The sequence below is a fragment of the Amia ocellicauda genome, chromosome 8 (genome assembly GCF_036373705.1).
Source record: "Amia ocellicauda isolate fAmiCal2 chromosome 8, fAmiCal2.hap1, whole genome shotgun sequence".
Taxonomy (NCBI): domain Eukaryota; kingdom Metazoa; phylum Chordata; class Actinopteri; order Amiiformes; family Amiidae; genus Amia; species Amia ocellicauda.
Window position 1 is genome coordinate 18,274,545 of NC_089857.1, and position 13,948 is coordinate 18,288,492.

Below are 13,948 nucleotides of genomic sequence, written 5' to 3' on the forward strand. Positions count from 1 at the left end.
AAAGACATACAACACACCACACTGAACTACACAACTAAGACACATCATTGGAAGAAACGTTGATAAAATAGAAACACTGACACACTCGACATTCTTATCTAGTTTTCTATTCACATATGGTTTCCCTTTGCAGCGGAAAAGTTCAAACATTTGTGACATTTACAAAGCTGTTTAAACCTTCTGATTGTCCCACTATTACTGCCTATTCACTATTACGGCCCATTCACTGGTGACGCAGGCTGTACTCTATAAAAAACTAGCACAAATCAGCCAGTGCTTGGCAAACAACTTCAACAGCTGTACCAAATAGGCCACTCACGATATTCTAATGAAACAACATGTCACCTTAGTGCCAACTACATAAAAAATCCCCAAAAATACTATGTCAGTAAAAGGGAAAAACAAATCAATCCTTTTTGTATCGGTGACTGTCCAAAATGTCTCATAAACATGTTCAAAACTCTAAATCAAGGCTATGACATTACCTTTGGCGTTTTTACAATCACAACACATTCAGTGTAACAGAGTAGTCACTGTGCAGCACGTTAAATAGAATCATAGTAGCAGAAGCAGTATTTTCACATTGAATATCCAATGACTTGTAATATCTATTTGTTTTAATGTTACAATTATAAGTTTGAACTGCATTACTACAATTACAGTGCCACCTACTGCCTAATGACTGGAATTGTTGTACAGTGCATCCAGAAAGTATTCACAGTGCTTCACTTTTTCCACATTTTGTTATGTTACAGCCTTATTCCAAAATGGATTAAATTCATTATTTTCCTCAAAATTCTACAAACAATACCCCATAATGACAACGTGAAAGAAGTTTGTTTGAAATCTTTGCAAATGTAAAAAACAAAAAAAGCACATGTACATAAGTATTCACAGCCTTTGCTCAGTACATTGTTGAAGCACCTTTGGCACCAATTACAGCCTCAAGTCTTTTTGAGTATGATGCTGCAAGCTTGGCACACCTATTTTGGGCAGTTTCTCCCATTCTTCTTTGCAGGACCTCTCAAGCTCCATCAGGTTGGATGGGGAGCGTCGGTCAACAGCCATTTTCAGATCTCTCCAGAGATGTTCAATCGGGTTCAAGTCTGGGCTCTGGCTGGGCCACTCAAGGACATTCACAGAGTTGTCCTGTAGCCACTGCTTTGTTATCTTGGCTGTGTGCTTAGGGTCATTGTCCTGTTGGAAGATGAACCTTCGCCCCAGTCTGAGGTCCAGAGCGCTCTGGAGCAGGTTTTCATCAAGGATGTCCCTGTACATTGCTGCATTCATCTTTCCCTCGATCCCGACTAGTCTCCCAGTTCCTGCTGCTGAAAAACATCCCCACAGCATGATGCTGCCACCACCATGCTTCACTGTAGGGATGGTATTGGCCAGGTGATGAGCGGTGCCTGGTTTCCTCCAGACATGACGCTTGCCATTCAGGCCAAAGAGTTCAATCTTTGTTTCATCAGACCAGAGAATTTTGTTTCTCATGGTCCGAGAGTCCTTCAGGTGCCTTTTGGCAAACTCCAGGCGGGCTGTCATGTGCCTTTTACGGAGGAGTGGCTTCCGTCTGGCCACTCTACCATACAGGCCTGATTGGTGGAGTGCTGCAGAGATGGTTGTTCTTCTGGAAGGTTCTCCTCTGTCCACAGAGACATGCTGGAGCTCTGTCAGAGTGACCATCAGGTTCTTGGTCACCTCCCTGACTAAGGCCCTTCTCCCCCGATCGCTCACTTTGGCCGGGCGGCCAGCTCTAGGAAGAGTCCTGGTGGTTCCAAACTTCTTCCATTTACGGATGATGGAGGCCACTGTGCTCATTGGGACCTTCAATGCTGCAGAAATCTTTCTGTACCCTTCCCCAGATCTGTGCCTGCATACAATCCTGTCTCGGAGGTCTACTGACAATTCCTTGGACTTCATGGCTTGGTTTTGCTCTTACATGCATGTTAACTGTGGGACCTTATATAGACAGGTGTGTGCCTTTCCAAATCATGTCCAATCAAGTTGTAGAAACATCTCAAGGATGATCAGTGGAAACAGGATGCACCTGAGCTCAATTTTGAGTGTCATGGCAAAGGCTGTGAATACTTATGTACATGTGCTTTCTTTGATATTTATTTTTAATACATTTGCAAAGATTTCAAACAAACTTCTTTCACGTTGTCATTATGGAGTATTGTTTGTGGAATTTTGATTAAAATTATTAATTTAATCAATTTTGTAATAAGGCTGTAACATAACAAAATGTGGAAAAAGTGAAGCTCTGTGAATACTTTCCGGATGCACTGTAAGTGATAAAATTTAGTTTAGTTTAGTTATAATTTCACACCAGGCTAAGTTTCTACACTGTTGATATAGTTTTTAATTATTATTATTATTATTATTATTATTATTATTATTATTATTATTATTATTATTATTATTTGACAAGTTGCAAGATGCGTTTACAATCATACACGGGCCTAATACAAGGTTAGGTGTACTGAAGGAGTTAGCATATCTTTTACATGACTTTAAACCTTAAACTAAGACGAGAGAATGATACAGTGAAAATGATCAACACCAAAACTACTAACACTGTAATGTTAATGACCTGTAATGTTAGTTACCTACATTATATTTACACCGCCTGTAATTGTAAATATCAGGACTGCACTGGTATCTAGCTGGTGGCAGATAAACGCAGCTCTGGTTTACAGTATGTGGATAACACAGTGTCTCTAAAATGTGGAGTAACCGCTGATCTTACCTGCTTTATGGGATGTGCCGGCTCTCACTTCATAAGATCCGGGTCCCACGGTGGGCGCAGTGCTGCCTGCCGTGACAGAGGTCACCCTGGGGGCCCTGGCATACATTTCCAATGCAGTTGAAAGTGTCAAGTTAGCACTACGCGATGGACCAGGTGCAGTGTAAAATTAAAGTATGAAATTAAAAATATCTAATTAACTAGAAGCAATAAAACTGATATCCATTATGAGTGTTTTTTTTACTTGCACAGGAGACCATAACTGTGCAACAAATACAGATCACTATCAAGCTGATTCTGTGTTAAGTGCTTGTATTTCCTTTTCTTGTGAATATAAAGTGTGCAGAGATGCTTTTGTTTCCGCACGACACGCTGCTGGTCGTGTTGTTGTGCAGCGTTGCCTGGTCAACACGCGTCTGCACTCACACGCCGGCGGTCGGGTAGCGCAGATGTCCGCAGATCTGCGCGGGTCTGCGCCGATTGACCAATGGGATCGGCGGGATTCTGCAGATCTGCGCCACAACAACGCGGCCCATGTGGCGAAGGCTGCAATGACGTAAATGAAGTGACCCAGTAGTTGCTACTTAATAAAACAAAACGGATTCAATAATTCAGTGTTAACAGAAACTATCTTATATCCACAGTTTGAAGGCAAATATTGACACTAATTACCCATGGAGTATAATTATGTTTGTGTTTAAATACAAAAGAATCAACAAGGGGGAAATGCGTTTAATTAAAAATGGATGTAATGACGGATGGATGGATGGATGTAATTACAGCACTACACAGACAAAAAAGTAGAAAATGGGAAAGTGTAATAATATTGTGACAGTATTAGTGTTACTGTGGGAGTATGGGCCTGGTATTCATTAACCAAACCAGCTGTGCAAAATAACAGGATTATCATGGTGCTGATCCACAAGTACAACACCAAAATAGACCCGGGAAACTTCCATTAGTGTCTGATAATAATTTCCACACATGTGATCTGTATGAATGCTCTGTTCAAGGCTACTTGCTGGGATGACATTTAGCAAACAGTGCAACACCAGAAAAGTTATATTACTGAAGGATTAATTGATGTGCAAATTGGATTTAACACTTTTTTAGCCATAATAGTTTAGATTTTTATTGTTACTATGTATACTTTTTGGTATGATGTCCTGATGCACTAACTTTCCTGGTCAATAACCTCAACAGAGTTGTGCTTTCCTATATACACCACTAGAGGGAGTCATTCATCCATAAGAATTGAAGTTTAATTGTCAGACTATATTTTATATCTTAGTCATTCTAAGACAGCTGTTCAATAACTCAATTGGACTCCTTGGAAGGTCTTGCTATTAAAATGGAAAAGGTGTAAAATATGCACAAACATCATTTAAAGATAATATGTTCCAATTCCTATGTAAGTAGTATACAAATAAACTAGAGTATTAATACATAGTAATTTGAGGCACCATAAACAAGATTTTCAATATATTATATATATATATATATATATATATATATATATATATATATATATATATATAGATATATATATATATATATATTAGTTTTTTCACCAATATTTCAAGTGTATATAGGATAAATATTGTTAAATACAGAAACACTAATCCTTGTATACAATAATGTCAGTACAAGACCTTGGAATGTTTCGGTCGTTTTAAGTACTGGAAGCTAACAGCATCACATAACATGTTAATAACAGTCAACTCACCTGACTGGTTCCTAACAACTATTGTAATCTCTGCAACAGGTTCAGATATAGGATTATTTACAACTGCCACATATTTGTCTATTAATGCATTAAAACAATAGTCATGCTTACATGGTTACCACCGAATACCCACATACAAATACCATGAATGCAACTGGAATCAGCAACACAAATATATTACAAATACATTTTCATGTATGTTTGATGATTTCCTTTACTGCTAAAAATAATATATGTAGTGTGTATGAAGTGTGATTTGGGGGAAATTTAGTCAGCCTCATTAATCCATTGTATTTTAGAGGAAGCGTTGGCAAAACATTTTTTCCCTCTTAGACTCTGATTGACTCATGGGGAAGTTAGGTTTTTTTCTGTTGAAAACTTTCCTGTAAATCCATTCTTGTGTGTACCTGGTTTGTTGATGTGTACATATCAAGAAACACAAGACAAAAATGAACAAACAGAACTGGTGTTATCAAAGCCAATCCCAAATAGAAGCCATGTTCAAAGGCACCAAGTTCCTGAAATCAAATTCATAATCTGGACCCTAGTACAAAGTGCCTGGGACTGTTTTAGATGACAGAGTTCAAGATTGAAGACAAATTGTTGTCAGCCTCATAGCTGTTCAGAGAGATGTCCTTGCATGGCAATTCTTAAAATAAAGCTGGGGTCTCTATATACCTTCTCAGTTTCCTTTGGCAATGCACTACTATGCCTATGACCGAAGCAGGGGCCGAGCTTCTGTTACACACCACGGCTTGCCTGCCTTTTCCAATACGATACTTCACTTGAGGTCTGTCTTGGTTTCCAGGCACGCTTGGTTACCTTCACACGTCACTATAGGGTAAACAATTGCGTTTCCGTGACAACTGCGTAGCGGGGCTGACTGTGTCAACACTCAAACAGCCTGCAAACAAGCCGTGCACAATAGGAGGAAAAAGGGCAGAAATGCGGCAGTGACATTTTAAACAGCAGCGGCAATTAAGCATTACAAACACATTGGGAATTCAGATGTTAATTGACATGTTTTTATGTCATCAATATGGATAAAGGTGTTACAAAAAGCATTGCCCCTCTATTTCATTTGACAGCAATCCATGCACTCTTTCTGCTTTGGGTGTATGTCGATTCAGCTTGGAACTCAGACATGTTAGTCGGAATGGCACTAGAGTTATTCATAGTAGATTTTATACCTTAGAGCTTCCTGTAACACCTTGGATATCTGTGATTGTTTTAATACATCTATTACAACCATTATTATATTTTAGATCCAAGTCTGAGTTCATTTTCGTGCCAACTTCTCTAAAAGTGATGGGGTTGAGTGTTGCGATACAGCTCATTTGGGCTTGTGGCATCAGTACTGACACTGCTGTTTGCTGTGGTATACTTATTTCTTAGGAAAGCATTTGAACCCTAAATTGAACACTAACACAAACACACGTTAAAATACCCAGGTACATTGTCATGGTCCCAGCACTGATGACAATACAGTGAGCTTAATTATAGGTAGCTCACTATTTGCTTTTTGTTATTATAGTTGTTTTTAATTATATGGTTTCTTACACATCAATCAAAGCATACCATTACAGTCTGAATCAGCAGTTTTGAAGCAACAACTAAAAGGGCACGTAGTATCTCTTCCACTCCAAGTGAATAACCCGCACATGCCCTTGTGAAAAAATGAAATCCATTTGTTATCTACTGCAATTTCATTTTTATTGGACAGGACCCAGAAAAAGCAATCCAGGTATGGCCAGTCTCTCTGGAACGCATGGATTCCAGCCCGGGCCACTCAGGCACTGAACAAAGCATCCTGGATGTAATGCTCATCAGGAGAAGCTGATTGGGGACGAGATTGTTAAATTCTCTTTCTGTGGGTCAGCTTGACCCCGAGCATTTCACAAATAGGAACACATGCCCAGTCCCTCAAAGCATGTAGTAATTGCCATTCAATTCATTCCCGTATTCTCTAGCAGCATTAGGAAATGCTGGTTAAAACTAAATACACCACAAATTCCAAAAATGTGTTTAGTTGTAGGGTAAGACCCAGAGCTTAGAGAAAGTATTACTGCTTCTCTTGTTCCATAAAATGTACCAGTTTAATCCTATATCTAGTCTTGACCCCAAAGCTACTGACTGATTTATGATTTCCTTTTTGTCTTTGTTTTCCTTTTTTTGGCAGGACAGACAGATGCACTTAAATGACTCTTGTAAGTTTATCTATCTGGCATTCAAGACAGTGGGAAATAGCTTAGGTGTTTGAGACCTACGTCCCCATTTGCAGAGGAAATTCACTTTTTAAGATAAGTGTTGCAGAATAGGGTTGTGTTCTTAACTTAACTCCATATGCAGTACAAACCTCTTTTCTAATATAATGGATGTTCCAGTCCTAGGCTGATGACAACTACAAATTGTCAACCCTGAAGATTAGTCTTGGATGTCTGTCTGACTCTGTGATTGCTTCAAACATAGCAAATCACTGATATCCAGCACCTTCAGCTGAAAGTCAGAGCTCTTATTGTTGGGCTCCAAACCTCAGCTTTAGAACAAAACTTGACAAAAACTCCTCTCAGACAGTGACAGTACCTTCACATCTCTTGCGTCACGTATAGTGAAATCTTTCGTCTGTCAACTTTTTCCTTATCTCTATTTTGCACATGCTGAGATTCTCTGTCACATCTTCATCTCTACCTGCCTGAACTACTGATACTCATCATACTCTTTCTACTAAAGTCAGCTGTTTGTTTATGTGTGTTGTTATGTATTTATTTGAAAAGTTATTTTAAGTTTATAGGCATGTAGTTCAGAAAAATAGCCTAGAATGCAATGGATCAGAGCGCAGAAGAAAACAGAACATGCTGTACACAGAAACAGGCAGAATCACTTTCCAGTGACAAAACCAAAACAGACACCCAATGAGGGCGGCTTAAACGGCTTGCAAAAATGTCTTACAGAGTCTGTGTGAATCATGGCAAGTTTTTTATTAACTACAGTAGTCAAAATTTAACAACAGGGCTTTAATCCAAGCGTGACTGTTATGTTACCTTTCCATTTATATTCCAACGAATACATAATCTCAAAATGACACAGATCTACTTTCTTGTTGAAACTGATTTTCTGACATGCCCCACCAACGATATTTAAAAATAAAATAAAAATACACACTGTAAGCCAGAATTGTCAGGAAATCTGTCATTCTTATTGAATTCCTTCTAAGAAAGGAAAACATAATCTTTATACACGTTTATCACTGGTAACTATATTTCACAGGGTTATTTTATTTCAGTTAGCCTGATAAAAATATTAACCTTTGTTAGAGAGTTCACATTCCTGTGTAAATTAGAAGTGTGTTCTTTTCGACAGAGCCTTAAGGAATGCAGAGAAGGAGTACACGTGATTTAACATGTTAAGATCATATAACCATAATTACTATTCAAAGAGAAGACAAGACAATGTTTTACACAATGGAGTTCAATCTTCAAATTCAGAGCTTTACAAAGGAAAACAAATTCTGTGACAAGGACTGTCATGTCCCTCTCTGGTGCTCGGAGAACTGGCAGGACTCCTAAAATGGACAAAATTAATACATTGATTGTTGCTTGATTACCATGTGGTGACATTGCAATATAAGATAGGGCTGCCAGCTTCTCCCATTAATCTGGAATGCTTTGAAATTAAGTTTATAAACTTGCATGTTACCAATAAGTAATTGAAAACAATCAAAGTTATGCAATAGGTTATTGCTAGACACAATCCCAGCTCTACGCAACATTGTGGTCCTCCGAGCTGGATATAAAGTGTTTACACTTGGATACAAAATGTATCAGTGTACCAGTGACAATTGGAACAAGACAGGCCGCCCGAGGCATGAGATTTTTCCACCACAAAGCCTGGAGGACTATGAAGTGGACTACTTGGACTACAAAGAGCACGCCTTGCACCCAGTTAGCACAGCACAGTATCATGGGCGAGAAGTGGAGGAAGCGCATATCATGGAGGGACTTGCCAAGATGACACCCCCCACCTCTTCATGCACCTCTCTATCTACTCAACATGTTCAGTGCGATGCTGGAATAAATGAAATCAGAGCCACCATCAGAGCAGATACAGGTCAGAAGCACAGTTAGCCCACAGCCTGAAGATAGATGGACGCTATGGAGAGTATAGCAAAGGAGCCTCCCCATCCAATGGCGGCAATTACTGGGAGCAGACACGCATATATCAAGCAGAATTGGAAGAAATACGTCAAGAAAACAGCAAGCTGCGTCAATCGCAAAGATTATTTTGCGAAGACATAGAAAGACTGAAAGACTTGAAAGGCGATATGAGGAGATTAATATTGAGTGTTTCCAGCCTCCAGCAATCCATTGCTGCTATTTAATCCTCTTTAAAGCCTTAAAGCCATCCCATCCCACCATGGCCTGTTACTATCCCGCCACCTGACTAAAACATGCCTCTGCCTAGTGAAGAGGAAATGGAAGCTGATGACGAGGAGTGGCGGAGCCCCCCACCATGGCCTCTAGAAGAGGAATTAGGGAAATCAGACAGAAAAAGGGAGCAGTTAGTAGAGAGCCTGGATAAAGTGATGGGTGAGCTCCAAGTTTTGAGGGGCCAAGCCCTGGCCACTGCCACTTAGCCAAGTAGATTGCCACAAGCAGCAAGGGTTCCCGGCCCCCCACCTAGAGATTCTCCACCACTGATGCACATGAGAGAGTCAAGCCACTACAGCAATGGAGAGTATTGACAGCACCCCCACCAGGTTAGTTCTACAGTTTCACGAAGCACCCCAGGCTTTCAAACCAAGCAGCCTCTGCCACAGAGAGCTACCCCCTACCCAGCAGCTGATGAGCCCTGAAGGATGAGGCACTCACCGGCTGCCCCACGACATGCCTCCCCACATCAGATTCCCTTGAAGAAGATTGCTAATGTCATAGACTCACGTGATATATGCCATGGAGACAATGCAGCCTTTGAGAAGTTTGCCGTGCAGGTCCAGTCCTTGGTAGGTATGCTCAGGACCCTGGGACCCGAGGATGATGTGGAGCTGAGGTGTGGGTTACACGTTGCATGTCTGCTAAGCAAGCTCCCACCAGAGATGAGGTCAGACTTCAAACATCACATGTTCCACCAGCCAGGCTTTGTGTACACCCTACTGGACTTCTCAGAGTGGCTTCAGTACGAGTCCTGGTGCCAAGACAGTCATTAAGCAAGGGGAAAAGGACAGGTCTGTGCCAGAAGGGCGCCAAGGGAAACACACTGCCACAATTCTGCATGGAGCCACCCTGAGAGTGAGGCCGCTGCCTCTGAAACTACCCTGGCTGCTGTCAAGAAGAATAGTAAAGCTAACCCATACTGCCCCTACTGTGACACCCCAGACCACTACCTCAGCCAGTGTACAGCCTTTCAGCAGTTGTCTAAGGACAAAATAACTGAATGGATTAAGTTAAACAAAAGGTGCTGGCGCTGTGGGAGGTCCCATCAGGCGGCCCAGTGTACACTGAAGAAGCCCTGTGCACTCTGTCAAGGGAAGCATCAAAAGGTTCTTAACACCAGAGCAATGAAGTAGGCACCCAAGAAAGGGAGTTGTCTGGTCAGCACAGCTACTGAGGTGCTTTACTTGGATAGGCGGGCAGCCTGCAACCGTGTCCTGCTAAAGATCATCAGAGTGCACCTCCACCACAGAAACTCTTCTCTTGATACGTATGCTATACTAGATGACTGGTCAGAACACACAATGCTTCTCCCAGAGGCAACATGGAAGCTTGGATTACGAGGGACTCCCGAGGATCTGGCCTTGAGAACAATAAGGCAAGACTTCCAGACCCTCCGTGGTTCAGTCAGTGGACCAGTCAGACGTCACTAGAGAAATTAATGTGTTCTGTGTTGCATCTGAGAAGGCCTACAGGTCTGTTGCATATCTCAGGACAGAAGAAAGTCAAGGGGAGATACACCTGTCTTTCCTCATGGGCAGGTCCAGAGTAGCCCCCAAGCGTTTACACTCCATGCCCAGGTTGGAGCTCTGTGCAGCATTTACTGGAACCCAGCTGGTGAAAGTAATAGAGAGAAAGCTCACCTTGAAGATCGACAAAACCATTTCGTGGACAGATTCCACAACTGTGCTGACATGACTGCAGTCAGAATCGTGCCGCTTTAAAGTCTTCGTTGGCACAAGAGTTGCCGAAATTCAAGAGCTCACATATCCTCATGCATGGCGCTACGTGGATTCAGCAAGGAATCCAGCAGACGACATCAGAAGAGGCAAGACCTTGAGAGAGCTTGCCAAGGCTAACAGATGGAGCCAGGGACCACCATTCCTCCTTCAATGTCCGGCCAAGTGGCCAGGGAATCCAACCACCAAACCTGAGGAGGATACATCAGAGCTCCAGAAGCCCACCTTCTGCAGTGTCACACCTGCAGTGTCCAGTCCCCAAGCTTCAGATGCAACCCAGTGCAACACGTGGAAGGAACTATTAGAAGTGACAGTACAGGAGCTACATGGGGTGGCAGAACAAGACAGTGACCTTATGGCAAAGGATTATCAGGCAGCCGAGAACCGCATCTTCAGGAGAGTCCAGCAAGACAGCTTCCCAGATGAGCTACATCTACTGAAGGCAGGTAAACCCCTCCCTGCCAGCAGCTGCTTAATTACTCAGTCCCCTGAGCTGGATGAGTATGTGGAGCTTATTAGAGTTGGGAGCAGACTCCTTAAAGCTGAAGGTATGGAACACTCAACAGTGCACCCCATCGTTCTAGCCCCTAGTCACCCCTTTACTAAATTCCTGATTCAAGACTACGACAGCCACCTGTACCATCCGGGCCCTGAGAGGATTTTTGCTGAGATCCGCCACACATTCTGGATCCTGCGAGGACGGGGAGCCATCAGTCGCTTCCAGCACACCTGCACAGAATGAAGAAGGTGGAAATCCAGGCTGGTTGTCCCCAAGATGACTGACCTACCAGCCGCATGTCTGCGACTCAACAAGCCAGCTTTCCATTTACTGCTTTGGACCCTCTCAAATTAAAGTGTGGCGGCGGGATGAGAAAAGATAGGGAATAATATTAAAATGCCTCACCACCAGAGGCATACACTTGGATCTCTTGACCAATATTGATGTTGATTCCTTCTTAATGGCTCTCAGGAGATTCATTGCTTGTCGAGGGATGCCTGCAGAGGGAACAAACTGTAGAGCAGGAGAGAGGGAGCCACACAAGGCCTTCACTGCCCTGTCTCCAGGCCTGCAGCAGCAGTTGGCCAAACAGAAGATTGCCTTCCATTTCAACTCTCCCAGTGCACCGCATTTTGGAGGAACCTGGGAGAGAGAGATCTGCTCTGTTAAGGCCGCACTCTACCCCATAATGGGGGCTCAGTCTGTGACGGAGGAAGTTCTGAAGACTGTCCTTATAGAAGTGGAAGGTATCTTAAATGCAAAGTGTAAAATGTATCCTCCAGCATTTCGGACCCAGACCCAGTGACTCCAAATCTCCTGATGATGGGGCAGCTAGATGGATCTTTGTCTCAAGCGGTTTATCCTGAAACCGAATTTCTCAGCCGACATCGATGGAGGCACTGCCAGGTTCTTACAAAGCACTTCTGGTCTAGCTTTATCAGGAACTATTTGCCGAGCCTGCAGGTCTGTCAGAAGTGGCACACCACACCGGCCAACTTCACTGAAAACAGGGTAGTCATGTTAGTTGACCCACAGTTTCCTAGAGCCCTCTGGCCGATTGGATGAGAGGTCAAGGTGCATCCAAGTGCACGTTTATTTGGTGGACTATTACAATGCAACCGCATTGTGTGAGCGATCGTTCAGACCCAGGCTATTATTATTGCTGTATATTCAGGTTATGTACATACTACTGTGCCACAGATAGTAAACGGGCAGGTTACATACCTCCATGTCACATTATTGTCTGAGTTCGGAAGATGGCAGTGTTAATCTCAGGGCAGCCTTTGATGTTCAATTAGTTTATAGTTTAGTTAATTAAGTTTATAATATTATGCACTCAGTAGAATTACTTGATTTATACTTAATGAGGATATAATTATACTAATACATGCTACTTACTATATCTATAATGTGTGTCAATAAGACATAGTATTAGTGCTGTAACTGTGCATTATAGTTGTATGTGTGTTATGTATACTAGTAAGTGTATCTCTTTCTGTATTCCTTTGTAGACCACACACACATACACAAATACACACAATTATACATCAATTCAGCTGGCTATTCATAGATTGGTCAGAAAATAATTAAGTGCCTTCACCCATGTACTGTGCTAGGACCTGTACTGTGCTAAATTGCCTTAATTAAACTTCAAGTCAACATTACATCCTCGTCTGGGTCATCTGTGTTCTAACTGACACCCAGGAGTGAACACACTCCGGCAGCACCCCTAAGGTGCCCTTAGCTCTACCCAACACCCGGTGAGATTGTTTCATGATGTTTCTGCACTTTCTTTACATCTGTTCAAAGAGTGTTAAGTCAAGGCAAAATTGGGGGATAGATAGATAGATAGACAGACAAACAGATATAATTAGTTTATTTGGTTCCATGTTGCACACTGCCTTATTTTGTTATGGTGGGCTTATCGCAAAGTGCTAAAAATAAGGTCTCAGTGCATTGAACTACCATACTAAACAGGCCATCTGGAGATTAACTCCCATAACCAGGAAATCCTGACTTCTTTTGGTCCAGCCAATGTATTGTTGAGTGCCAGAGAGGATTAGTGGTAATGGGTACTAATTTCACTGGTTCAAAAGCTGATCACGGTAAGACACACGCACTGTGGGATGTTAGTTAACTGTGGGTGACATGTTTAATTATGCCTTGAAGTATTGATTTAGTTACATGTGTTTTATATGGCTGTAAAAAAGCAGTAGCTACTCAAAATTTGAGTGCCATTTAGCCAAATAAGTTGAGGGCACTTTAAGATAGAGGTGTTGGGTACACATTTGGTAGTGAGTCACCCAACACATGTACCATCATATATTCCTGGCTTATGAGTGTGAAAGTCTGTGCTGTAGGTCTATCTTAAATATGGAGTTATTGTTCATTCACAAAGCATACTAATAAAAACCTCACAAAGAACTGTTGTAATTCTTACAGACACAAATTATATAATTCTGCAGGCACCAGCGTTTTGAGCAGTACTAAAACATCACCTCCATGAGGGTTTGGGCAGAGGGATGTGATATCTGTAATTAAACAGAAGTAAATAATGATTAAGAATAATTTAAGCAGAAGTTCAGTGTTTGCTTTTTGTGTTCACTGTTTTCATGTTCAGTTCATATTTCTTATGCACAGTATGTAGTGCTGCACAACTATTCATTCGTTTTACATAGTAACTGGTATGATGTCCTTTGTTCCAGGTAACACTATGAATGTTTTAATAATATGCAACTCTTCTATGTAAAATATTAATCAACTCATAAATGTTTCTGTTCAAGACGTTTGATCTAAACTGAATGTAAT

The 13,948-nt window shown here is 41.7% G+C and overlaps 1 protein-coding gene across 2 annotated transcripts in view; it reads right to left on the reverse strand.

The window, feature by feature from the left end:
• stpg2 (sperm-tail PG-rich repeat containing 2) overlaps positions 1-3,124 on the reverse strand; it is a 74,839-nt gene extending 71,715 nt beyond the window's left edge. For both annotated transcript variants that reach the window (XM_066712243.1, XM_066712242.1), the window contains exon 1: positions 2,753-3,124. In XM_066712243.1, the coding sequence (XP_066568340.1) occupies positions 2,753-2,858 (106 nt within the window). In that variant the 5' untranslated portion in view covers positions 2,859-3,124. The remainder of the gene's footprint in view (positions 1-2,752) is intronic.
• Positions 3,125-13,948: the final 10,824 nt, after the last annotated feature.